Source organism: Scaptodrosophila lebanonensis, unplaced genomic scaffold (assembly GCF_003285725.1).
Source record: "Scaptodrosophila lebanonensis strain 11010-0011.00,11010-0021.00 unplaced genomic scaffold, SlebRS2 tig00000024-arrow-pilon, whole genome shotgun sequence".
In the NCBI taxonomy this organism is placed as follows: Eukaryota; Metazoa; Arthropoda; class Insecta; order Diptera; family Drosophilidae; genus Scaptodrosophila; species Scaptodrosophila lebanonensis.
This window is the reverse complement of record NW_022060538.1, coordinates 3,545,320-3,570,357: the sequence shown is the minus strand read 5'-3', so window position 1 is coordinate 3,570,357 and position 25,038 is coordinate 3,545,320. Positions and strand designations below refer to the sequence as shown.

The window sequence follows — 25,038 nt, the reverse complement described above, 5'->3', positions numbered from 1 at the left end:
CATGGCACGCAATTGTGCCTTTTTTCGCATTTCAGCTTAGCCTTGCTTTTTGTGAATTCTTCGAATGCCGAAATGACGTGTCACAAAAGCGTAGCATACTTTTGTGCTGCGAACTCAAATTAACTGTCGCATTGAAGCATTGAAAACCGTTGTAATTGTGCGAATTGAGACAAGCGGAAAGCGTAAATTGCTTACGTATTGTTCCAAAATTTTACGTTTAACGAGTTGGCCAAACAAATGCGGCTGTGGAGCTGCGCTCATTGAGGCACACGTGCCCTTACTTATTGACTTTGTTACTTGTTTGCGGTTTTATTTCTTAGAAAACATTCTACACACACTCATACAAAAATATAGCAAACTAATAGCTGGCAGATATACTCGTCTATCCAAATCGATGCTCTTACATACATATTTACCTTCGTGCTTGCTTGTGGTGTGGGCCCCCACAATAATAAAGTTTTCTGTCTACACAGCCTCGTGCGTGTTGCTCGGTCGTGACGTGCGGCAAAGTTGCTAATGGAAATTGCAAACTCAACACACACACTTACTTGTATATGTATGTGTATTGAAAGCCACAATTCTACAGCCCCAACAAGTCCATGTCCAAATTTCTGGCCTCAGGCTACGCACACAATTTTCTCCTTCCACCTGCCTGCAACGCCCCTGGAAACTTTGATGAGCAGCAACCACCACCATAGTCGGCAGCAGACACCGCAGCAAACTAACTGCAAAACTTTCCTGTGCTTTCAGTTTGCAGTTAAACATAAAATGTAGCTTGATTTTCCTCGGGAGAACTTTTCTATCCCAAGTTGCATAGAATTTGTATTTACTGCCGACAGCCACTCAACTTGCATTAGTTAATTAATGGCAAAAATTGCCTATCGGTGACAGTATTGCAATAATATATCTAAAAAGTAGAATCTTTTTAAAAATGCTAACGAATAAATGGTATAGATTTTATCTATTATTCTATTATTCTTCAGTGGCATTTATTTTCAATCGAATTCACATTTCGCCGCATTTTTCAAGTTCTCTTCGGGTGGAAGTTTTGTTCTAGAAACGCTTTCCATTGAGTTTTTGATTTTGATTCATGCCTTTATGTCCTTTGGAACGAGAATTCCATTCAATGTGAATTTGCTTTTAGAACATCAATAATTAAAGTCAAATGAAAATAGTTGTATTATCAGGTATACAAATAATTTAAATCCACATAGGAAATGGTAGTCTTGGAATGTCTCCCTTAATGCATTTTACCACATAAGTGATACAGTGATGAGGTAAGTTCGATTTTAATTCTGGTTCGAATCACTGCTCTATCCTGATATAGCGATTGCAGCTTTCCCAATAAAAGTCATATGTATTTTTTCCATGGTTAACAATTATATTTCAATAGTATTTGTTTGTATGTGTGGTATGTATGTATGTATGTTTGTCGCTCTGTAATTATGCTTTATTGTAAAAGCTTTAATTATTTTTGTAGCCTTGCACATATCGTTACCATATATCCATATACATAAGGCATAAGCATACTCGTACATACATTTATGTATGTATATTATGTTTGTTTGCTATTCGTACAATTTATAATTCATAACATTGCCTTTTGCACTAAACTCTGTTTAAAATTGTTGTTTGCTTGCCAGTGTATGTGTGTGTGATTTTTTTGAAGGCTTTTAATATTCTGTTAATTATGCAAATGGAAAATAATTGCATATGTCAATGGCAAATGCTTACATATCTGTTTGATTGTTCAACATAATATTTGTGTTGTCTGTCAAGTTTGGGATGCAAAGAAATTAATACGATCTAGCTATAAAGTATTTTAACTGCTTTCTATTCGATATGTATATGATTTCAATATGTTTGTATTTAAGATAGATACAGAAACATAATATGGCATAGAAAATAGTTGGGTAGTCTTTCAAATTGAACAGCAACATTACAGAACTGGGTAATTAAATAGGAGTTTAAATTTTGTTTCAAATATTAATTTAAAACTGGATTTTAATATTAATTATTTGATTTTTAGTTTTAACACAAACGCCTATAACATTAGCAGAAACGATTATTTCCGATTATTTTCATTTAGTAATTTATTGTGTGTACTTTAAAAACATGTATCAATAGTCAAGTTTTAAACTAAGTTTTCCTGCCTATATACAAAAATGAACTTAGGCGGCATTTATTTAGGGCATTCATTTGTTTATAAACATGTTTTCTAGTACGTATGTATTTAAAATTAGTTTTGCTAAACGCCGTTTCACACACAACACTTAGAAAACTTCAGTGGCATCTATGTATATCGAAACGTTTTCACAATATCAATGTATGTATTACATATGTACTTGTATATAATGCACTGTCGAGTTTTCAGTGCGGTGTCTATAAACAGAAACAACTTCTTTTGTTTTTGTTAAATTTACATATATACTTTTTAATTCAAAATTAATATAATTTAATGCACACTTTTTAGATATAATTTATATATATGCTATTGAACATTCAACACGTTTACCATGTGAAGTTACATTTTGTAAATGAATTTGTGTCGCCAAAAGTCAGATTTTAGTTAATTACAGTATTAATGTTAATTTTGTTCATTATTTATACTTCGCAACACCTATGAGAGCTTAATTTTGTCGTCATTTCGCAGCTTCGTACGATATTACACATTGCCGGCACTACTATAGCTACATACTCTTTAAGCTACATACACCCTCGACCTTTTGCGACTGCTCCAAAACCGTACAGTCAGTTCTGAAATATACAACGAACTTTACACTGCCGTACGACTTCTGTAGACCTGCCGGGTCGGGTCAACTATCTACTACATTAGGTATGTATATATAAATGAATAGCATTTCTACACATATACTTATTTAACCCGTTTTGGAAGATTTATCATGCATATGTACATATGTACATAGATACATATGTCTCTGAAAGTTTGTTATGTTAATAGTGCCTGTTATAAAGGCTTTGCTGGAAAGAAGCTGTAAGGCTCAAACAGCTTTCAATAACTGCTCAGGATAGCTGGTGATAGTACAAGTAGTTGGTATGGGTCAATTAAACAAATGCAGTTGCTATACATTGAAGCTATGATATTTACAAGCAATTCAATGTAAGATATGCTATCGGTTTGTACTGATTTTAATTTAGTTACTTGTTATGTATAGTTTTTGTTGAAATTTTTTACACATTATGAAATTGAAATTTGGTTTGCAAAGAAGAGTGCTGCATACCTTACAACGACTTGCTTAATATTGTTTGTTATTTATTTCCCATGCTCCCGATACGCTGTGTACATGTGAGAATTCTGTTGTTCTTTTATAAACAGTGCTTTTACCAATTTTAAGTCCATCTATAATAATATTCTGATGAAGACTTAGGTTAAATAAACATTAAACTCTTCATACACAATGAAATAGGCTTAGAGTGAGAAAGAGAGAGAGATAAAATAGTAGAATAATAATAGGAGAGAATCAAGAAACTCATTTTTAAAAACTGATATCAATTCACAAGTAATCGATGAACACCATTAATACTTTCTAGCATAAGCACTTTTCAAAATGTTCTTGGATCAGAGATAATTTCACCTACTCTTCCACACAGTTACACAACATATCGGGAACTTGGTAATTGTTATAAGCATGCATGTATATGTTTTTGTTTTTTACTATTTAAAGTATTGCTTTTGAATAGATTTCAATACATTTACAAACATTTATTTTTTCATATATTAACTATTTAATATTATATCCTTTTTTACGTTTTATATGTTACATATATTATATCTTTCTTTAGTTGTATATACTATTTTTTTTTTTAATCGTTTTGTATATATGTTTGTATATATAGTTGGTTTTTGTTACACTTCAACTCCGTTCGTCGTTTTAATTGATACTTTTGATGGGAGATTTTTTCATGAGTTTTATTCATTATGCTTTTCTTTTATTACTAGAGTTATTTATACATTTCCTTGTATAGTATGTATATAGGTAGAGGAGCTATATTTCGTTTCATTAATATTTCATTGTGTATTGCATTAAGAAATTAAATCCATTGAAAACATAAAGATAAATTAATTAATTAATGTTTCAGATTTATGGAAATTTTTTTGTTTAGGGGCTTCGAAGTGTGCAACTAAATGAGTAATTTTAGTTTTCAGTTAAAAAAATAATATAGTGTTTTCTTACCTTTTTCAAAAATACATATAATTCAATAGAATATTTATAAGCTATTGAGGATTTTTCAACTATAAATCAGTTAATTTTAAATCAGTGCATTCGCTAAAAGTATGTTTGCTTCTATATAAAACTGTTTCCTGTTTGGGTTTTAGTTTTGTAGAACTATGCAATTGCTTATGTATTACATAAGATACTTTATATACCCTCCTGTATATATGTATGTATAGTAGCATTGATAGTTATTTGAAAATGGCCGTTTCACTGATATGTTTACGGATATAACATGTTCAAGTTCCAATATAATTTAAGTCGAGTAATACCCTTTAAAAATATATAGTACATACTAAATATTTTTGTGTACATACATTTACATATAATTGCATTACAAATATGTAGATGATGACAACTATGTTTATGCATAATTGTAGGTATGTATATAAAAATTCAGTTACTTATCGATAGGTCTACACACTCGTAAATAAATGTATAGTTTTTTCTTTTTTTTTTTGAATCAGGCTAAAAGGTGTATAATATATTCGTAAGTGCAGTAAACTGCCTTAGAAGGTTGGTGCAATTGAAACGAATTGAACTTGTTTCAGTTAATCAAAAATACGATATAAATAGTATGTATGTATGTATGTTGTATGATTTACACACTCTTATGCATGTATTAGTTAATTAGCTACTAGCTTATGTACTCAGTTATACTTATACAAGGTACACATATCCATGCTATGCTGTCGTCGAGCTGCTATGGTGGCCGCCCGATCTCGGGCAACCTCTATGCTCATAGAGCCAACAAGCAAATTATAATTGATTGGTAGGTAAATATGAAATTTCTAATATGTTCAAGTTGTTGCTTCCACTTTGTATATATGTATATATAGATATTTGTTTTAATATATATGTATATATGTATATGTACACACATAATAAAAATGTAACATTATGCACATTAGTTGTGGCCTAAAAATATGTTATCGATATGACAACTTTTGTAGTTGTGTGTAGACTAAATATAGCAATAATTAATATCACTTTTGGTAATTTTAACAGGCGAGCCATTGATGGACTCTGATATGTATCGTTACCTTGGTTGTGTCTTATGTTAAGAACAGGTCGGTTGCATTCAACAAGCCGACAAAACTAAAAATTGCAAACATTTTCAAACTCATATGGCACAGCTGGTCGGGCGTCACTCGCAACGCTCACAAGTCCGCCACAATGGCACCCGAATTTTGGGGGGTTTTCGATTTGTGCAACTTGTGATATGTCTGCGATATTGATGCCACTGCTTGTGAAGCGGCGGCACTTGTGGCGCAGTGGCGTCCGCTCAGCTATGCCGCTTACATTTCTAAATTTCTTGTATAAGTTGTATGCTGATTTATGTACATATGCAGGCTGAAGAGTTCATGAATGGATCACTTTCTATATAGATTTTGATAATCCCTTTTAGCAATAGGAAAGATTTGGTGTAGGTAAAATTTATTAGAAAAGTTCCTATCGAACATGTCATCCTTTTGCTTTAAATGTAAAAACAATATTCTCCTCAATACTGAATTAGAGATGAAATTAGTCGGTATTCCAGAGTCCGTAAATTAAGAAATCAACAGTATAACCCATGCTAGCTAAAAATAGTGTTTTCTTTTGGATTCTTCCATTGATTTGAAATGGACACATTTTTTCTATAAACAAATCTTCATTTTTGTAATAAATATTTAAAAGTATAAAAGTATCTTCTACTTTTCAAATATATGAGCACAATGTTTTCGTATTTAATTTCTAAATGAGGCGGATATTTTTACAGGAACGTGTTCAATACGGCATAATAAATATCAGTATATTTATATTATTCTGAAGATTTCAACAAACTTGAAATGTAAATTCAAAGCATATTTTTGCCAAAACTAAAGTTCCTTAGAAAAAATGTTGCCGTTTTAGGACCCACTAATGTTTAGATTCATACAACATTTTGTTAAAACTACTAAATTTGAAGGTCAGGTCATTTATTTTGAAAAGTAAATCTCAAACGATTAAGCAATTAATAATTCAGATTTACTGATAATAAGATTTAGAGTACTTTCTTGGTCACATGAACAATAATGTGAATAAAATTTGAATGAAATTGTGTGAATCAACAGCTTTAATCAGGTTTGTTGAAAATATCCTTTTTGAAAATTGAGTGCACGAGTAAAACACCTTTTCTTTCCATAGTGTGATCAATGAGCCACTCAGTAAGGCAGACCCTACATATGTACATATACGTGCATACATAATAAAGACCTAACTATAAATATGCTTTGGTTTCTCTAGCTTTACTGTGGCGAACCACATTACGTTGATAGACGAGATGAAAACGGCTGCTTGCGTACTGAGTATAGGGCATAGGCGATCTGTACCGTTCGATCGGTTCAGTCGCGCTATATAGCACTAGGCATTAACTTATATAGTATGTATGGCTAAATGTATACGATTATGTATAGTTCAACTGGTGTATGATACAAATAACTCGTGCGGTGTATTGCATTAGCTAGCTGTTGCTTAAAATATTTGCAATTTGTTCATAAATGTATATCATACATATATGTACTATGTATATACCTTTGTATGTATGTTATGTTATGCTTGTTATAGTGTACGTACCACTTGCCTATGTAATAGAGTCGTATGCATATTAGCATTGCATAATGTATATAAATATGAATTTGTGTGTGTGTGTGTGTGTGTGTGTGTATCTGAGTGTCAATGTGTCTCGCACGATAACAAAAAATCAAGAAAGTTCTAACGAAATGTACAAACAATGCGCTCGAGAATGTACAAACAAACATAAATTAATGCTAGTTTTGTGTAAGACAATAGTTTAAAATCCTTGTCTAAAGGGATTCGCCGGTCCGGCGGGTGCTCTGCTGCCGCCACTTTGTTGCTGGAAAGGATTTGCGACCCGTTGCTGTGGCTGTGCCTGTGCCTGCTGTGCATAGCTGCCGCCTTGTTCCTGGTAGCCCGGCTGATAGCCCTGCTGTTGATATCCCTGTTGCTGGGCCTGATAGCTCTGGTCCTGCTGATAGCCTTGCTGCTGCTGATAGTCGTATTGCTGTTCGTCCAGATTGGTCTCCTGATCCTGCTGGTACTTTTGGCCGTACTCCAGATGGTTCTTGAATTCGCCATCGACAGGCTTTTGATCGTGCATGACGTACGTCTGGTACTCCTTGTTTGGCGGATCCTGCATCAAGATATTCGCCTCGTTCTCGAACGGCTTGAAGTCGTAGATGTTGCGCAGCTTGCGCAGCACCGGCACATAGGCCAGATTTGAGAAAGCAATCAGGAAGTTGAGCGCTGTGAAGCCAATGGCCTCCACCACGCCACCCGCAATGATGGGCCCCACAGCGTAGGCGATCGAGTAGGATATATCCGCAATGGCGTAGATGCTGCCGTAGACGGACACGTAGCGCACGTCCACCAGGTAGCCCAGTGTGGGCAGCAGGGCAGTGTCGATGAGCGCAATGCCAAAGCATATGACGCAGATGGGCAGCATCAGCATTTTGTAGCCGCTACAGAACGGTATGATGAAGCAGGAGAAGCCCTCTAGAGCCAAGCCGCCGGCGGCCATCAGCCACTGATGCTGTGGATATTTGCGCGCCATTTTCACCGTTATGACCACGCCCAGAACATGCGGAAAGAAGGCGGGCAGCCATACCATACCAATTTTCCAATTTTCTGTGGTCATTGTATCTTCCATCCACAACGAGATTGTGGGCTCCAGGAAGGCCAGCGCCACATTAGACATTGTCAGGGCGCCGGCACAAACGGCAATATACGGATCCATAAGCAGACGCCAAATGGGTATGGCCTGATCCGAAACCTCTTTGCTCTGTTTGATTTGGTCCTTGACCGGTTTCATGACCAGCAACAGCATCAGGCCATCGAGCAGACAAACCACTGCCAATATGAGGAAGGGCACCTCCTTGCCAGCAAACTGATAAAGCGCACCTCCAAAAGGGGGTGCCACCAGGCAGCCGAAGCTGATGAAGGCCAGCGCTATGCCCAATGCCTGCGAGCGTTCGTTCTCCTCCGTAAAACGATCCGCTATCATGGCCAGACCCGAGGTATCGGCGAACGCAGAGCCCGCACCCTGAAGCGAGCGGGCAAAAAAGAGGACGCTGTAGCTGCTGCCGCAAGCGAAGACTGCCGTGGAGAAGAACATAATGGTTAGGCCAATCATCATGGGTAAGTCGTAGCCAATTTTGTCGATAAGTCCGCCCGAAAACGGATTCACCATCAGCTGCACAATGGCCTTCGAGGCGAACAGTATGCCTGTGGCTGAGTCCTGCCCGTGATGGTCATGATGTACGGGTATGATTTGGCCGGTGCGATTGTCGCGCAATGGTGGAGGTGTCGGTCCATCATCGAAGCTGCCAATCTCACGCAGATAGTCGGGTATAATCGGCACTATAACCATATACAGCATGTTGTCCAGCAACAATGCTATCGAGACAATTACCAGGATCAGGCGTCTCTGATTCACCGGCTCCTGTATTTTCTCCCATAAGATCTCCTTCACCTCGCGCAGCTCCAGATTGATCAAAGGTATTTGAAATGAGGCCATTGTGGTTGTTGCTATTTAACTTGGAATCGTTCAAATTTTCTTTCACGCTTCTCGTGCTCCGCTTCCTTTACCTTTTCGTGTTTTCTTCTCCTCGCTAGCAATGTGCTGCTCCTTTCTTGTCACTCCTGCTTGCTTTTGTACTCAATGTTTCGGGGCAATTTGCCTCAGCTTCTTGGTCTGACTGACTGACTGACTGACTGACTGAGCCGTTAACAGACAGTTTTAATATCCTTCGCTTTTGCGCTTCGCTCGCTCGCCAATTTCATGTCTGCCGGATATTGTGCAGCGCTTGCTACAATGTGGTCGCTTCCGTTTCCGTTCCGTTAATTGTTGTTGCTGCTGTTGCTACGGGTACTGCCTCTGCTCACAATGCCCGAGTTCAACATCAATTTGCTCGCTTTGAGGTGGTTTGTCGTTACGTGTGGTTAACTGTATTTGTGGTTCTTGCTGCTGCTGCTGCTGTTCTTCCTGTTCTTATGTGGCTTTACATGTTTTCGTGTTGTTGGTGTGCAAGTTGGCATCCCAGTGGACAACCTTTAACGACACAGAAACAAGATTTCGTTAGTCTTTTGTTTTGATGCCCTTTCGTTCATTACATAAAAATTTGTTTGTCGTTTAGTACTTTGGTAGAAGGCAACAATTAAGTACAGTTCTTTCTTTCTTTTTCATTCATATATTTTTATTTCTAGTATTTTGCTCGCTTTTATGATTGAAATGTTGTTTCTGTGTAGCAAAAGGATGTCTGCTGGTGAACAAAAAATTGTATTGTTAATTAATTAGTGGACATATTTTTCATAATTTCGAGTTCACTTCTTATCGTTTGCTTTTACTGCACTATGTTACATTCAAGCTAAGTACATTTTTCGTTGCACTAGTGACACACATTTCAATCATAAACCAAATACTAAAATTCATGTAATTAATTCATCAAATATGCATATGAATATATAGTATAAATGTATACGAGTATATTGTAATTACAATAATGTTTCGTGGGCACTTTAATCGGCTTTCGGCCCAAGGGCCATCAGCTTCAGCCCTTAAATGTGCATTAGTTATAATTAAATAAATAAAGGAACCACGTGCAGGCCCTCGTCAGTCGCCTCGTGCACGCACGACCCGTTCTCGGGGCTCAGGTCACGGACCACGGGGCACTCATCAAAAAACCTGCGCGACGCTGTAATTATAATCATTGCTTTTCCTCTGCCGGCCCAATACAAAGGGCCACATTTGCACGAAAAATTGGAAGTGCCACTTCAACGGCACGCAAACAGCACAACCTGGACTCGGGAACAATCAACCACCCACGCCTACCACTGGAATCATGGCTGTTGCCCTGCAGCGAAGGTACAAAAATTGATGTGGCGAAACTTTAAATAATATGTTGCTAAGCACATGGCCAGACATACTGACAGCATAATAAATACATTTCATTTGCTGGTTGAAGCTTTTACAGTAGACACACCTAGTTGGTGACCCTTACAAAGAAATGGATTAACAATATTATTTAAATGGTCTTCCGGCCGATCGCAACAAAAATAAGCAAGCATATATTTCCTATATGTGTAGAGTAGTGTTTGGAATATTGTCAGCAAATATATATTTGATTATTATTTGATTTTGTTTACAATTTTTTGAAAACTGATAAACGGATAATAAACTGAGTTTCATTAATATGAATATTAAACAAAGTAGCTCAATATTCTATTAGATATTTAGCGAGAAAGTAAATATTCAAATTATGTTTTAATTATTATTATTTGTTTTCAGAAGTTAAAAAATACATATTCTGAGAAATTCTCAAGTAGAGAGCAAAATAGTAGATTTTGTATTTAAATTTTAAATTATAATGATGCGCATTATATGTAAAAAGTGAATTAACAGTTCTCAAGCAACATTTGAACACTACAGCTATGCATTCAAAATTTTGTTTGCAGACATAAAATAATAAAAACATAAAAAAATGGATTATCCAATATTATAGCTGTCCTCTAATCAATACTAATGCCACCCCAAGGCTCATCGATCTTGAATTTTCATGATGCCCCAACTTCACGGCCTAGCCATAAAGACAGTACGTGTGCAGGGCATTAATATGTTTCTATGTCTGACTCCATTCCAATTCTGTGGGGGTTCGGCATATTCGAGTCGGAGACGCAACAAAAACATTTCGTTTTATCATTAAATTTTCATGACCATGTCGTACTCTCATCTAAATGCATAGATCCTGCGGAGGAGGGGGGCTGTACATACAAAAGGCGGGTAGGTCCGCAAGCGGTAACAACATCCGCACACTCGCACACCCTCACACACAAACCCACATCCCCACAGACGTGGGCCACCCCCGGACTCATGAGTCAATTACGTGTGTTATTTTATGCAAGGCGGTTGCCAGCAACGACTTTAATTTTTAGATATTTTTTGTTTTGTTGCCTTTCAGGTGAGGAGCAGTCGCAACACTTGACCTAGGGGTGGTTGCCAAAGTCCCTTTTATCTACGCGGTGGTTGCTACTCGAGAGTCAAGTGCAGAAACGTGTGCCTACCTGAAATTCGAATGTTTAATAAGGCCAAGGCAGCACAATACAAAAACGACAAATTTAATGCAATACAAGTAATAATAACAAACACATCGAGCGAAATTTTTACACATACTCATATATGTTGAACAAATGTTCAGTTCGTTTATTTTTACGCTTTTGTAATTTTATTGATTTTTCCGGCTGACAACTGACGAATTTCCCAGAGGCTGAAATGCACCGTAAAAAGGAGATGAGTGGTGCTCGGCTTGTTTCTTTAAGCTGCCTGTGGATTTCTGTTCAGCTACCTAGCACAAACATTTGCTTTGGCTTTCGAAAACATTTGCTCAACATTAAATTCATCGAGAATGTGCCACACAGTTTTGGCTCTGGCTCTGGCTTTGGCTCTGGCTCGTCGCTTTTGTCGTTCTTTGTTCATTATCCTTGGGCGCTTTATTTGGTTTCCTTTTCATATTTGCGCCCTCTGTGGCAACCCCAACGGGCAGCAACATGAAACTGGCCTTGTTAGAGCGCCCACTTGCAATTAACAAGGTACTCCAGGCAGCGCGCAGATCGGAGTAGATGGGGCACCATCTTTTGTGTGTATACATTATGCATAAGACTGTGAGGGGGTGCAAACTATACGCATGAGTTTGGTTTATTAAAATTATACATTGAAATAAATACTTGTTTCATGTTACATTTATAATTCAATGCATTGGGTTCAAGTTCAACCGAGCGCAACAAAACCCAGCCAAGCTTCAGCTTTTCAACTGCAGTTAACCGGAAACGGGTGGCGACAATTTGTTTGTGTTCTGACAGGTCTTATGAAAACCGTGGTGGCATTCATCCACAGGTGAACGCTGCCAACTGGACAGATATTTATAATAATCAATGTCAAAATGTATTTCTTGTCAACTTTTCAAGCTAACAGCCCAACTCGATCATATTCAGCTTTCTTGTATGAAAAGGCTTACAGCGTAGAAAATAGCACTCACAAAACATAAAGAACAAAACGTTATTAGTTTAGATAACTTGTATTTCACTTTTTTTTAATGTTAAATGAAATTTAAATTCTGCATTATTATATTTTATTAAAGTTTAAACGTACAACTTACTTCTAATTTTACAGAATTGCTTAAAAAAGCCAGACTTCGAATATTCAGCATGAAAAATCTGCTCCAAGTTTAGAAAGATATAATAGGCCGAACGGACTTAGGGTGCATCAGAAAGCAATTAGCTTCTATAGCAACTTCACTGGTGTGTTTGTACATATATTACAATATTTATATAAATAATATATTAAATTTTTTATTCCCACCTAAAATAATGAAAATGCTGAACACTGATTGAAAACCTTTCCAACATTAAGAAATCGCTTGTGACTTCTATGGTGGCAAGAACAAATACCGAAAAATATTGAAAACATAATAATTTATATTAAAGGATAAATGCGGATCACAACAAAAACTATCCCAATCATTTGAAACAAAATAAACTTTGGAGAGAGAGAGAGAGAGAGAGAGAGAGAGAGAGAGAGAGTCGTTGAAGCTAAATGGCCATCAAAACATCACAACAATTTCTCCAACAACTACTTTTTCATAATTTCACTTTAGAAGTTGTGCAAGGCTTTACATGAATCGTTCACATAGTCCATTATTATATCACTAGTATAGCCCTTGTAAAATAAGGTGAAATAAAATTACTATGTGGCCTTAATTGAATTGCTTTAAAAGAAAACAGAAGATAGCCATCTCTACCTTAAGCACTTGCCACTATTTCTACTTGAAACACGAACTGAATTTGAAAACATTTTGAAATTTTATTTCATTTGCTCGGCTTAGTCAAAGGTAACGTCTTGATTAAAATCTTGGAAAACGCATTTTGTTAAATAACTTTGAAGGATTCTTCTTTGAATACACGACATGTGCTTCATGATAACATCAGCTTCAAGTCAAGATACTGTGTATTTCGCATAAATTTCCTATAAATTCTGTTGAAATTTAATCTCATGCAGAGTGCACGAGACAAAATGTTCGTGCTTATCGTGCAAATGAAATTTTGTGCCTGCAATTGGAGCCCCTTGGCAACTGGAGCAGCTGAGCCAAGACGTAGAGTACGTATTTTCCCTTTGACAGGACTCTGGTGGCCTGAATTTATGTTTTCTCATATGTGGCAGCAGAAGCAGACGCCAAAGTTCACCTTGAAAGGCAAGGCGCTGTGGTTGTGGCTGTTGCGATGGGAACGGGCGCAGCAGTTGCCAAAATGATGACTGCCTCCTGGTCGCCACATTTTTCACGACAAAGCAGCAACAGCAACAGCAACAACAACAAGGGCAACAACTACAGCAAACAGCTCTGTCATAATGTTTATTCAGTATGGGCGCGACCCCCTTGAAAGGGGCAGGGACGAAATTACATTTATTCGTTGTCGTTGTCTGTGCGCGGCTTTTTGGGGCGTGACGCGCCGTCTGACGAGGTAATCAGCGTAAAATAAAATTTCATTTTCATGAAGGGTAAAGCATTACCTGAGCCCCAGAGTTTGCTTTTGCTTTTTGCTGTTTGCTGTTTGCATTTTCAATGAGACAGCAATGACTAAGGGAATGAAAATGGGATTGGGTTTGCGTTAGCAACGGCAGTGAAATTGTAGCCAAAGTTGATGGAAAAGTTCGTCCTGCAGAAGGTTTCCATTTGCACAAGTTGGTGCGCTTTTTGGCCGGACAAAGCCAAGTAAGTAAATCATAAAAAAATTCTAAATATAAGAGAACAACAATTTCTTAATACATATTTATGAGTTTTGTGAGTGCGCATGTGTGTGCGGACATTTCAGCAGAGCCATGTGAAATAAACAGCAAATAAAATATATCATAATGTTTATGGTAAGCCGCATTTTTCACACTCAGCGCCCCGGCACTTGACAAAAGGCATGGAAAATCCTTACAAGTGTGTAGGCAAACCAACCCCCCCGCCGTACGGCTTGTAAAATTGTCCGCAAGTGTTGTAAGCTGCTTTGCTCAAGTGTGCGCATCGCTTCCAAAGGGGTGGTGGCTCACATGGCCTAGAGAATGGCTAGGATAGGGGATAGGGGTTGGGCTGCTGCTTGGCCTTGTCTATTTGCTGCACAAGCTCTGGCAATTATCATCCTGTGTGGGTCTGTGTTCATTGAAGCATGCGCATATTTGTGGTGCGCAGTGTAGCAACTATATTACGAAACTATTAATGTATTGCCTAATTGCATGCCCACGTCTACATTGATAGATGGTGCGAAGGCGATTTATGCGCTCAATTTGTTGAACAGAGTGTTGCAATAAATTAATTTTGAAAGCTTACAGCTTCTCCTAAAGCATTTCAATGTCTTGTGAGCTTTCATACCCTTGTTCACAATTTAGTTCCATTAAGATAATATAGCTAGTGAGTGGGGAATGTAGTCTTGTGTTTTTTGGATAATAGTTAATAAAAACGAAGTGAGGATTTTAGTAAGCTATGTATGGCGATAGCAAAAACACCAAGAAATATCGAATATTTATAGTTGTTCAACCTTCAGGTTCTACTAAATCGTAGGCCCAGCACAATGTGTAGTTAATTCCTTAAGCTCATTGTATATGAATATATGCATATTATTTAGGCAGTAATGACTAATATTTTAATATTATCAGATCTGAGATGCAAGCTTACGCCAGACTCACTGCAGAAGTGTCTCTTTGTAAAATAATTAATAATATTAATATTTGTAAAATTAAATAAATAGTGGATTTCATGAATAATATTAATATTAAATAAACATGTTAAAAGGCTAAAAATAAATGAATGACTTTTTAAGATATATTTTTAAAGTTCATAAATAATGGTTGGTCTTGGCTCACTGAAAAACTGAGTTTTATTTTTGAGCAACAATTATTCCATAACTTTTATTTTTTGCTCAAAAATAATGATTAAACGTTGAGTTGCTAAGTATAACCTAATTTAAATCATAATATTGTGAGAGAATTAATAAGAAGTAAGAAATATTTCATTATTATTATAATAAAACTTATAATCACTGCAGTCCCCGTAGATAACACTGAAGAATTTACTATAAGACTTTTTTAAAACTTAAAAGTAGTGTGTGCAGGCTAATTAAGTGCATGTGCTTTCATTTGTTGCAAGTACCGACATGGCACTGCTCAGAAGGGCGTCCAAACACGTGGAGGCACTTGAGAAGCATTGTTCTATGTTGCACCAAGCGCGACAAGCTACCCCTACCTACTAAGCACCACCAACTCTCCAGCTCAGCCACTTGGCCCATTGTTTGGCTCACTTGATCGATTAACATGCGAACTGTTTGCGCCCTTAGTGCTTTAGGCCTTAACCCTCTTTTGTCTGCCATGCCAAAGGAAGCGACAACGTCGACGACATCGACGACAAAGACGGCGATGATGTGACGTTTGTGTTTCAAGTTTAATTGTCATTGTGATTGCTGTTGTTGTTGCTTTGCAGACATGTGTCTTGCAATGCATACGATTATTGGCTTGGGTTCGGGTCTATCGATTTCACACTAAAACTGGGTTAGCTTAATTGCTAGACTAGCATGAGGGCGACCGCAACCTTGCCGAGAAAGCCAGCTTGGGTGGCACGGTAGCTTTTCAACTTTAATTGCCAAAGTTTTAATATGTCTACAACGGAAAAACAAATTTGAAACAAAATACGCCAGCAATTTCAAAAGGCAAATAACGCGCGTGGCTGTCACGCGAATTTTAAAAGCTCTGCTCCAGGCCCATACAATTTTAAATCCTCCAAAACATTAGTGATACCCAAAACGTGTCCGTGCACACTGATGCCTAACGCGTTGCTTTTGTTGTTCGCGTTACTTGTGCCATTGTTTTTGTTGTTGTTTTGCGTTTTAGCCCAAAATGGTTTTTATCAATTCCCAATGGATGCGCCAGCACTTAGCGGCGAGAACATTAGAGCCGAGCTAAAAAAAAGGCAGCTAACCCTCGGGCCATGTGCTTGATAAGCAGCATTATTCTGTCTTCTTCTTCTTATTCGTGAGCTCTCTGGACTTTTTGTTGTATAATCGTAAAATACAAGTACATACATAGAGACACAAGTACATAATAGTAAATGTGTCCATTTACTCGTACATACCTACATAGATTCAACGTTGACGCAATTTGCCAGCAGCGCTAACTTAACGCCCACATTTTGTCTTTATGATACAGAACAGGGGCGTACAGTGAGTATAAATCAAAACATTAACTGGGCGTGTCCGAGTGCCTATATAACAGGCGCCTAATGTTCTCATGTGCAATGTGCGTGAGTGTTTGTGTAACAAGCGTAATTCACACACACACACACAAACACACACGTGTGCAGTTTTTCGCACCCCTTCTAATACTGACACTCAGAAAATATTTGTTACTTCAGGAAAGGAAACTTTGTTGGAGGAAACTTCAACTATAAGTTCATAAATATTTACACTGCAAATTAGTAACGATCGCATTAAGAAAATTACAAAAGATAAATTAAACATAAATAACATTTTTCAATATTGAATAAGAACAAAATCTATGTTGATATGGCTAACTCGTAAAAGTGTAAAGTATTGAAGTTTCCACGGCAGTGGGGCATTCGGAATATCATTTAATAATTGCGATATAGTTAAGGAAGAGTAAAATAGCTTAGACTACCTTCTTTATTGCCCCGATTTTAGAGATTCACTCAAACTTGTCCAGGGAAACTCTTCTTAAAAGATCTCACAGATATACCAAAAACGCAGATTATGGAAATAGCAAAGAATATTGCTAACACGGAGCAATTGAAAATTGACCTTTGAATAAAAAACCAAACGCAATTTAGGCATCACAAGTGGCCAACACGTTAACATAAATAAATAAATTGCTCCCAAAATTTACAAATAAAACCAAAGTCACAACATGCTTGATTTTTAACAAAAAAGGAAGTAATTACTGTAAGTCCCTAGAATCCCTAGAATCCGAAGAATGATGGCTAGAAGTAATGCCTAATCAATGTACTTATGTAGACCAAGCGCTGACCTAGAATTTCTTTGACTATTTCAATTTTTTATATGACAAACTATTTGCCACTATCAACAATAGGGTTTTATAAAGGTCATTATTATTTGTGGTTAAAAGTAAGCCAATCACAAGATTTCATTCTCGGTCCTGCTTTCTCAAAATAGTCTACTGGTTGCTTTGAAAGCTGAAGTAAATTCTTTTTCCAAGTGTAACATGGTGTCGGGTTTTTTCTTTCATTTTTGTTGGGCTTATGTTACAAATTGATTTGCACATAAATTACATACGACCTGCAACATTTATTACTTTCTTCTTGGGATTGCTTTCAATAATAAATTACGTTTTTGCTTTGCTGGACCTCAAGCGCAATATCCTATGTTGAACATAATTTAGTAACTGTGAGAATAGTGTGCATTTTAGGTCTGGGTTTTGGTCCTGGTCCCGGTCCCCAAAGTAAATTTGATTGATATTGTTGATGCCAGCCAAATTGCTAATTTTAAATGCCTAGTCCTTTGTCTCTATCTCTGGACACTTTTATGGGCATGCTGCATAGTAGTTGTTGCAAAATGCTAACATTTGTGGCGCTGCAAATGCGCGGCAATCAACAACACCATCAGATGCCACCCGCCCCCTATAAAGCATGTGCCCCCTTACCCGGCAACGACTTTTGATGTTGCTGCCAGACACAGACATTCGTCCCTTTTTGCTGATGGCTCAATATGCCCAAAAGAGCGAACGAACGACGAAGGAACGGTCTTCCCCTTCTTTGGATGGGAGTGGAAATGGGAGTGGAAATGGGAGTGGGATTTTTTATCAGTACAGCATCAAGACAAATGCGTTACTTGTTTCTCGTTTAGCTTATTACGAGCTACCTTCCGGCCTCCACTTCGAACACACCGACCCTCCGCACTCGTCAGCGTGTCCGTGTTTCTGCCCGTGACCGGGCTAGGCAGCTTATGCCCGGCTGGGGGAATGCTGCCACCCCTCGAGCGATGATGGTGCGTCTCCCTTTTTGTTTTGACATGAAACCGCTATGAACACATCGACACACAGCGTTACAAACGCGTCTACAACGCAAACAATATAATGACGACACCAGTGGAGGCTGTTGTTGTATTGCTGTTGTTGTTGTTGTTGCTGTTGTTTCTGTTTGCATGTGAAATTTATATTTATTGCCTTCATTATGCAGCAGCCACAGCCGCAGTTGCTTTCGCAGCAGCAACAGCAAAGAAAATGTACCCGGACAGGTTGAATTGAACGCGAAGTTCAACTAACGAAAATGCCTTCACCAACTAGGCAAGTCGATAATTTTAATGATTTAATGGCAAAACACACAAATTTAATTAGACATGAAATCTAATAACACGAATCTGTCTCTGCCGGTTTCTTGGCCTGGCAACCAACTTCTTTCGTTTGCTGCTGTTTTATGGTCTGCCAGACCATAAAAAGCGCCCAGGGCTCCAGGCCATGGCGACTCCAATTCTCTTATACTTACTTGTAATTGTACATATAGTATGTACATAGCTTTATAAAATTGCGCCAATTAGACACCAATTGTTGGTTTAGCAAAACAATGCGGCAATAAATCAAATAATAGTTGTTTCACTTATTTTACAATTTAATTGCTTGTTTGTTCACGGCACGAAATGTGTGTTTTTTAGATTCTTTTCTGGGTTATCAATTCATTTTTTTCAATTTATTCTCAGGTGGGTGTCAAGTTCTTTTTTTGTTTTTGTTTTTTTGTTCGTTTGATTATGTGATTGTACAGAACAAATTTGGCAATTAGTCAGTGTTCTGTGAAGTTCTTGTTGGCGATAAAAATGTCATCAAATTGAATTATTCTGCGCTTGTGTGTGTATTCTTGGAAATCAGCAAACATACATACTCGGAAAACAAAAGCAAAACTACGCAGTTATCATTCCCCATTGACAGTGATGAATCAGTTTGGAATTGAAATTGGATTCTAAACTTACATACTATGTGGTAGAACTAGAAGTTGCGACTTACTTTCTGCCATAGTGTATATTGAATTCGGGCGAAGCAGAAGAATGTGGTCGATATACATAAGTAAAGGTAGCAGTGCAGTGAAAAGTACCCGAATTGCTTTAGAAACAAAGTTATTTCCGGGTACTCTGATAATGTGAATTATCTAAAAGAAACTGCGTCTGTTCTGAATCAGCATTTAATGAATAGAACTATTTACTTGCAATATTTACAGATCTCGGCTACAAGTTTCCAGAAAAGTGTAACAGAAGGCTTTTTGTTCGAAATTTTAACACAGCTATCTTAACCAAATTTATCATTCACATGATAAAAATGCTAAAATAACAAAAGCTCAGATATACTAACAATTTATAAAATAACAGAAAACCAACCACAGTAAAAAACAAAAATTTTGCATTTAGCATTTAATATAAAAAATTCGTAAATTTGTTTAACCAAAGGGTCTCTAAAATGTATGCACAATTGCAACGCTGAAACCTGTTTTAAAATATTTGTTCTGTCATGTCAATGAGTTGTTAATAATGTTTATTTACTCCATTTTATTTTAAAAAAGTGCAGTTTTATTTTGCAAAATGTACGAGTATTCTAGAATAACTTTGCTGGCAAATATATTTATTCCTTCCCCTTGTTAGCACAAACAGTCCTAGCCTAGCCTACATTTTAGCCAAAACCTATAGTGTTGAAAAATTGAAGGATACGAACGATAGCTTAAACGTAAGCTTTTTTATTTGCATTTTGACTTTCGGATATTACCTGAAACAAACAAACATTATGTGTTATAGCACAACAGTTGAAAGTTATGCGACAATTCCAGCCAATGATAGGAACATACTTATCCAAATAAAATGATAACCAAATGATTATTTTTTTTTTTTTACATATAAATTTATAATCTTAGGGAGATTTCCAAATATCTCAAATGCTTCTCTTGTGCCTAAAAATGTGCTTTGGAACAGCAAATTCCAATATCATTACGTATCGGCTATATGTTCTAGGATAAAAATAGGATTTTCAAAAATCTTAGCAGGCAGAACTACATTTTTAAACGCTTTCTTTCAGTATATACAAAAATAATTTTGTAAGTATCTATGTTTAAAAAAGGCAAATTTCCAAAAATTACGGGTCTTAAAACCTTTGCTTTGAGTGTCCTAGAAAATGTTTCTATGTGCTACTAAGTTTTCAATAAAATGAAAATAAAAGCTCGATAATAAGTATTTCAAACGTTCATCTTTATAAAGGTAGATTATGTTTCCAAATACATAAAAATTCTCGTAAGCCGAGTTAGACCAATTTTCGAAAAATATACATCTAACTAATTAACAGTTTTGATGTATTCTGACAAAGCTTGCTAAATTACAAATTGATTAAAATGTAGAAAAAATTATAAATAATTACTTTACTGAGTTTGTCAATTATTCAACATCCATTGCTACTGTCATTTATCCGCCTTTATATAAATAACAATCAATAAAAATTTACCAAGGAACATCTGTGAATATTTTATATAAGAACCCAATTCTATAAAACAGCATAATTTTACAAATTTAATTCCTTCTACTATTTATTTAGGGTGTACTTTTTTCAAGATTTCAAAAGCTTCGTGTACTCGAATTACATAACAAGCGCGCACATGTGGTTGCCTATCGGACGTTAGGCGACCAACTGTTTCATTCCATTTCGTTCCACTGAAAAACTCCACACTCAACATCACAGTCGTTACAAACAGACTTACATACATACAATATTACATACACACAGTCCTACATACATACGAGTGCAGAGCAGAGTTGAATTTAACATTTGCTGGCTCATAAATAGAACGTGTGTCTACCCTGTGAAGTGTAGCAAATGTTGCCCTTTATATGGAAGTGTATTTGTCTGCATGTGTGTGTGTGTGTATGTGTTTGGCAAAGGACAACACACTTGCATCTTTTGTGTAGTGGCGCGTTTTTTTGTTTAATTTTAATTATATGCATATTCCGAGCGCACTCGCCATCGCTTGTCTTGACAAGCGCAGCGTTCGTGTCCGGGTTATGTAAGCACTTGAGGCAAGGCAGCAACCTCGTCGTCACTCACTCATTAAAATGGTAACAGCAACAACAAAAAGTTAAGGATGTCTAACTAACCTGTATCGCTAGGTGTGATATTGCTGAGGCGATGTGTTAGAAAACCGCGCAAATTGGAGACGACTCGCTGCGGCGAGTTGGGCCCGCTGCCGATGGAGAAGCTACGTAGTTTGGAGAACAGTGCGGCAGATTCTGCGCCACTGCCACTGCCACCCGCGGCACTGTTGTTGCTCTCGTTGGACGCCACGTTCGTTCGATACGTTCAGCTGGGCGCTGGGACTTGTGTTTTCTGATTTTCGCTGGAGAAGCGCGCGCGAGTTTTGCTGGCAACGGTTTTCACGACGGACTTACGCCTCCTGCTCCTTGTTTGATTTTTCACACACTTTCCACTGCAGTTTGCCTTTACCTTTGCCTTTTCTTTTTGTTGGTGTTGCGGGTTATATAAAACTAAGAATTATTTAGCGCTTTGGTCCGAGGAAACCGTTAACGTATACACGCTCATAAGGACGCAGGCACACGCACGCAACACACACACATACACACTACACTGCCACGGTTCGCACTCGTTGTGAAAATATCTAGAAACAACTTTTTTATTGAATTCAACTTATTTTTGCAGCGAACAAAAAATTCCTTTTCTTTTTGATAAATTTTGTTAATGACTATATTTGTTGTTGTTGTTGTTATTATTATTACTGAATTTCCACTGCTGTGTGTGTGAGACCAGACAACGACGACAACGGCAATCAGCAGCGTGCGTTGTTTCGTCCGGGCAGGAGCAAAGGTAACTTCTGTCTGTCAGAGCAACGGCTACGGCTACGGCAACGACAACGGCTGCGGCCACGGCAGCTGCGCTCTTGTATACCGTTATTTTGTCGGTATTCAGCCTGGAATTCTAGAGCAGCAACGGCCTGCCACCCACCGCCAACCTTTCCAAAGGACACGACGACACACAAATATAAATCGTTATGAGTACCAGAGTCGTGGGGGAGCGCATGCGCCAATTCAAGTGTGTGGGCTGCGAGACGGCAGTCCAACCAATTGGCTCGCCTGCCGTTTTTCCCATGCACATTACGCTCGCCCGGTTGAGCACATTTGAATATATTTCTATTCGCTTTGAACTTAGCTGGCTGCTACTAGCTTTTTCAGCTTTTTCTATTGTGCCTCTGCATTTGTTTTCGGCGCACATTACACGAAAATCAATTTCTTTGTGCTTTTGCTTTTCCTCACCTGCCTGTCTGTGTGTATTTTTTTCTTCTATTTTTTGTTGCATGCTTTTTGGCGCTTATATAAGGCGTCCAAATACATATCATGTTTACTTATTCTTTATTACTCTGCTACCTTTTTTCTTTAGTTTGCATAATGTAATTGTTTTACAGGCCCGCTCTCTCAAACACACAAAAATATATATACCTACAGATGTACATATAATATATATGTATAGGGGGAGTGAGTGAACCTGGCTGCTAGTGCCATCAACGAAATGGCACGGCCATTTTATTAATTTCTGAAATACAAACAACAACAGGAGCAATTTCTCTCACGGCATTGTTCAAATTGTGCTACAAATGGCTCTGATTAATATCTGCTGACACTTAAAGTGCCGCCCATCCTGCAGTATCCTTCAACCTCACTCCACACGTGTTGTTCGCAACTTTTCGTCCTTTTGTCTGCGTGAGTGGCCAGCCAAAAAAGGAAGTGGGGAATATAGCAAACTGCACTAGCAACTGTCACACAATTTGCCAATTTCTTTGTCATTTATCACACAACGGGCGTTTTTTCTTTTTGTAATTTATCAAGATTTAACTTGTGGGCTTGAGGTCAAATGTTACGCATTACATGCGGGTTGTTAAAGCTCTTGTATCATGATTTGCCACCAACTTTGTGGCAAGTGGCAAAAGCTGAGCAAAAAGGTGTGCAAAAATTACTTTCCCCCTCGACAAGAAGAACAAGTAAAAAATAAGGAAAATGTGTAAATTTTTCACTCAAAAGTTCCAAGCTTTGAGGAGAGTTTGACACTTTTGTCTTAGTCCTTCTCGCAATACTTTTATTCGCTCTTTTCTGCAATTTATTCACAAACTTTACGGCCAGCTCATTTAAAGTTGAAAAAATTACGCTCCGAGGGGCAATTTGACGTTGTTGATTTTCGGTGTTCCTTCAAAGGGTTCCTTCCGCATTATTTAGTTGTATACCCACTGAAATGAAGAGAATTGGGAATGATCTTACTTTTAATTTATGTATAAGTCACAAAGTAGTCGTCCGAAGCCCCAAGCCTTAAATGTATCTGACAGCAAATCAGTCACATCCCCAAGGTATTTAAGCTTCAATTCTAAGTATCATCTCTATTCTAATATCCGATTCCAGCTAAGTTAACAAATCTGCCCCTCTTTTCAGTTGGCTTTTAATTATTCAGGTAATATGATTAGCAAGTTTATATCGAATTCATTAGAAAGTTTATTTTATGTTAATAATAACAAAATTATGATATGGATTCAATTTCCGGTTGCCATTTCGTCAAATGATGATTCTGTTTGAGAGTAAGAAGCAAGTACCTGTTGAAGATGATAATTTGAATTACGTATCGAATACTTTTATAATTCAGCTATCATGCTTTGATTTCAACAATTTTAATTGAAGTTCTGACAGCTTTTTTATGCCCATCTCTCTATATTGTCTATATGCCTGTTTTTAAAATGTTTCTAAAGTGGTCTGCAAGGGCCATTTCATTTCATTTGCTAACATTAATCGATTAACCTAAAAATTGTAAACATGGACAGTAATTAGAGCATTCAACAAAACGCCTCGCCCCCACTACGAGTAGAAGTCATATCAAGGTCAGGTAAGCAGCGGTTAGTTTTCATATTTTCCTTGGCTATAGAAAAATTTGACAATTTGTATAAAAGCGAATGCAAAGTTATATAAACTTTCCAGTACAGTTCTGCAAGCTAAGCTTTAAGAAGGTCCTCGAGAAACTTAAACTGGAAACTACATTTGAAACTTGAAAAGTAAATAATTGGAACCTGAGCCCGCAATCAAGGCGCACATTTTTAAAAAGCCAGCCACGTTAAAGCAATTACGTGTGTAAAATTTTGCTAAAACTATTTCCCAAGCGCTTCTACGTCTATTTTTGTTTCATGCTTTTTTCTCATTTTGTAATCTTTTCGTAGAGTGAAAAACTTATAATTCAGCAATGCGGCCAGAAACGATGACGACGAAGCCAACGATCGATAAGAGTAGCGCCGAAAAATGCCTGCTGAACGTAAATCAAGGTGTGCCCCAGCGGGTGTGCGGGTGTGTGGGTGAATGAGTGTGCGTGTCGCGTGCAGCATTGTGTGTTGGCAGGTTTGGGCTATATGTGTGTGGATGTGAGTGTGAATGTGGGTGTGGGTGTGAATTTGGAATGGGGAGCTGCCAAAGTCGAGCTGCGGTTGTTTGTGTGGCAGTTTAAATATAAAACACATAGCCGCACTCTACATGCCGATATATACTTATTTATATACTCGCGAATATAGCAAACCAAAATAAGTATATAGCCCAGTCGTCGGGCTAACGTACTTTCCGTTACCTAAAGTGGTTGAAAACAAGGTTATTTGGCAAGTAGTAAGAAACCAGCGACGTTACTAAAACAAAAGCCAGAGAATAATGTCTAGAA

The 25,038-nt window shown here is 37.5% G+C and overlaps 2 protein-coding genes across 2 annotated transcripts in view; both read right to left on the bottom strand.

The window, feature by feature from the left end:
* The window catches only part of LOC115621934 (choline O-acetyltransferase), a gene marked incomplete at its 5' end in the record, with an annotated part of 42,659 nt that extends 21,011 nt beyond the window's left edge, over positions 1 to 21,648 (bottom strand). Inside the window, one exon of the mRNA XM_030515781.1 lies at positions 21,447 to 21,648. Within this exon, the coding sequence (XP_030371641.1) occupies positions 21,447 to 21,648 (202 nt within the window). The remainder of the gene's footprint in view (positions 1 to 21,446) is intronic.
* LOC115621209 (vesicular acetylcholine transporter) lies at positions 6,273 to 22,060 on the bottom strand. The gene is made up of 2 exons (XM_030514791.1): positions 21,447 to 22,060; positions 6,273 to 9,324 (listed from the first exon to the last, which is right to left on the bottom strand). The coding sequence occupies exon 2, from the start codon at positions 8,788 to 8,790 to the stop codon at positions 7,048 to 7,050; it is 1,743 nt and encodes a 580-aa protein (XP_030370651.1). The 5' UTR covers positions 8,791 to 9,324; positions 21,447 to 22,060; the 3' UTR covers positions 6,273 to 7,047.
* Positions 22,061 to 25,038: the final 2,978 nt, after the last annotated feature.

Coding starts and splice junctions, on each gene's coding strand:
- LOC115621209 (XM_030514791.1), bottom strand. CDS start 8,790: ATGGCCTCATTTCAAATACCTTTGATCAATCTGGAGCTGCGCGAGGTG.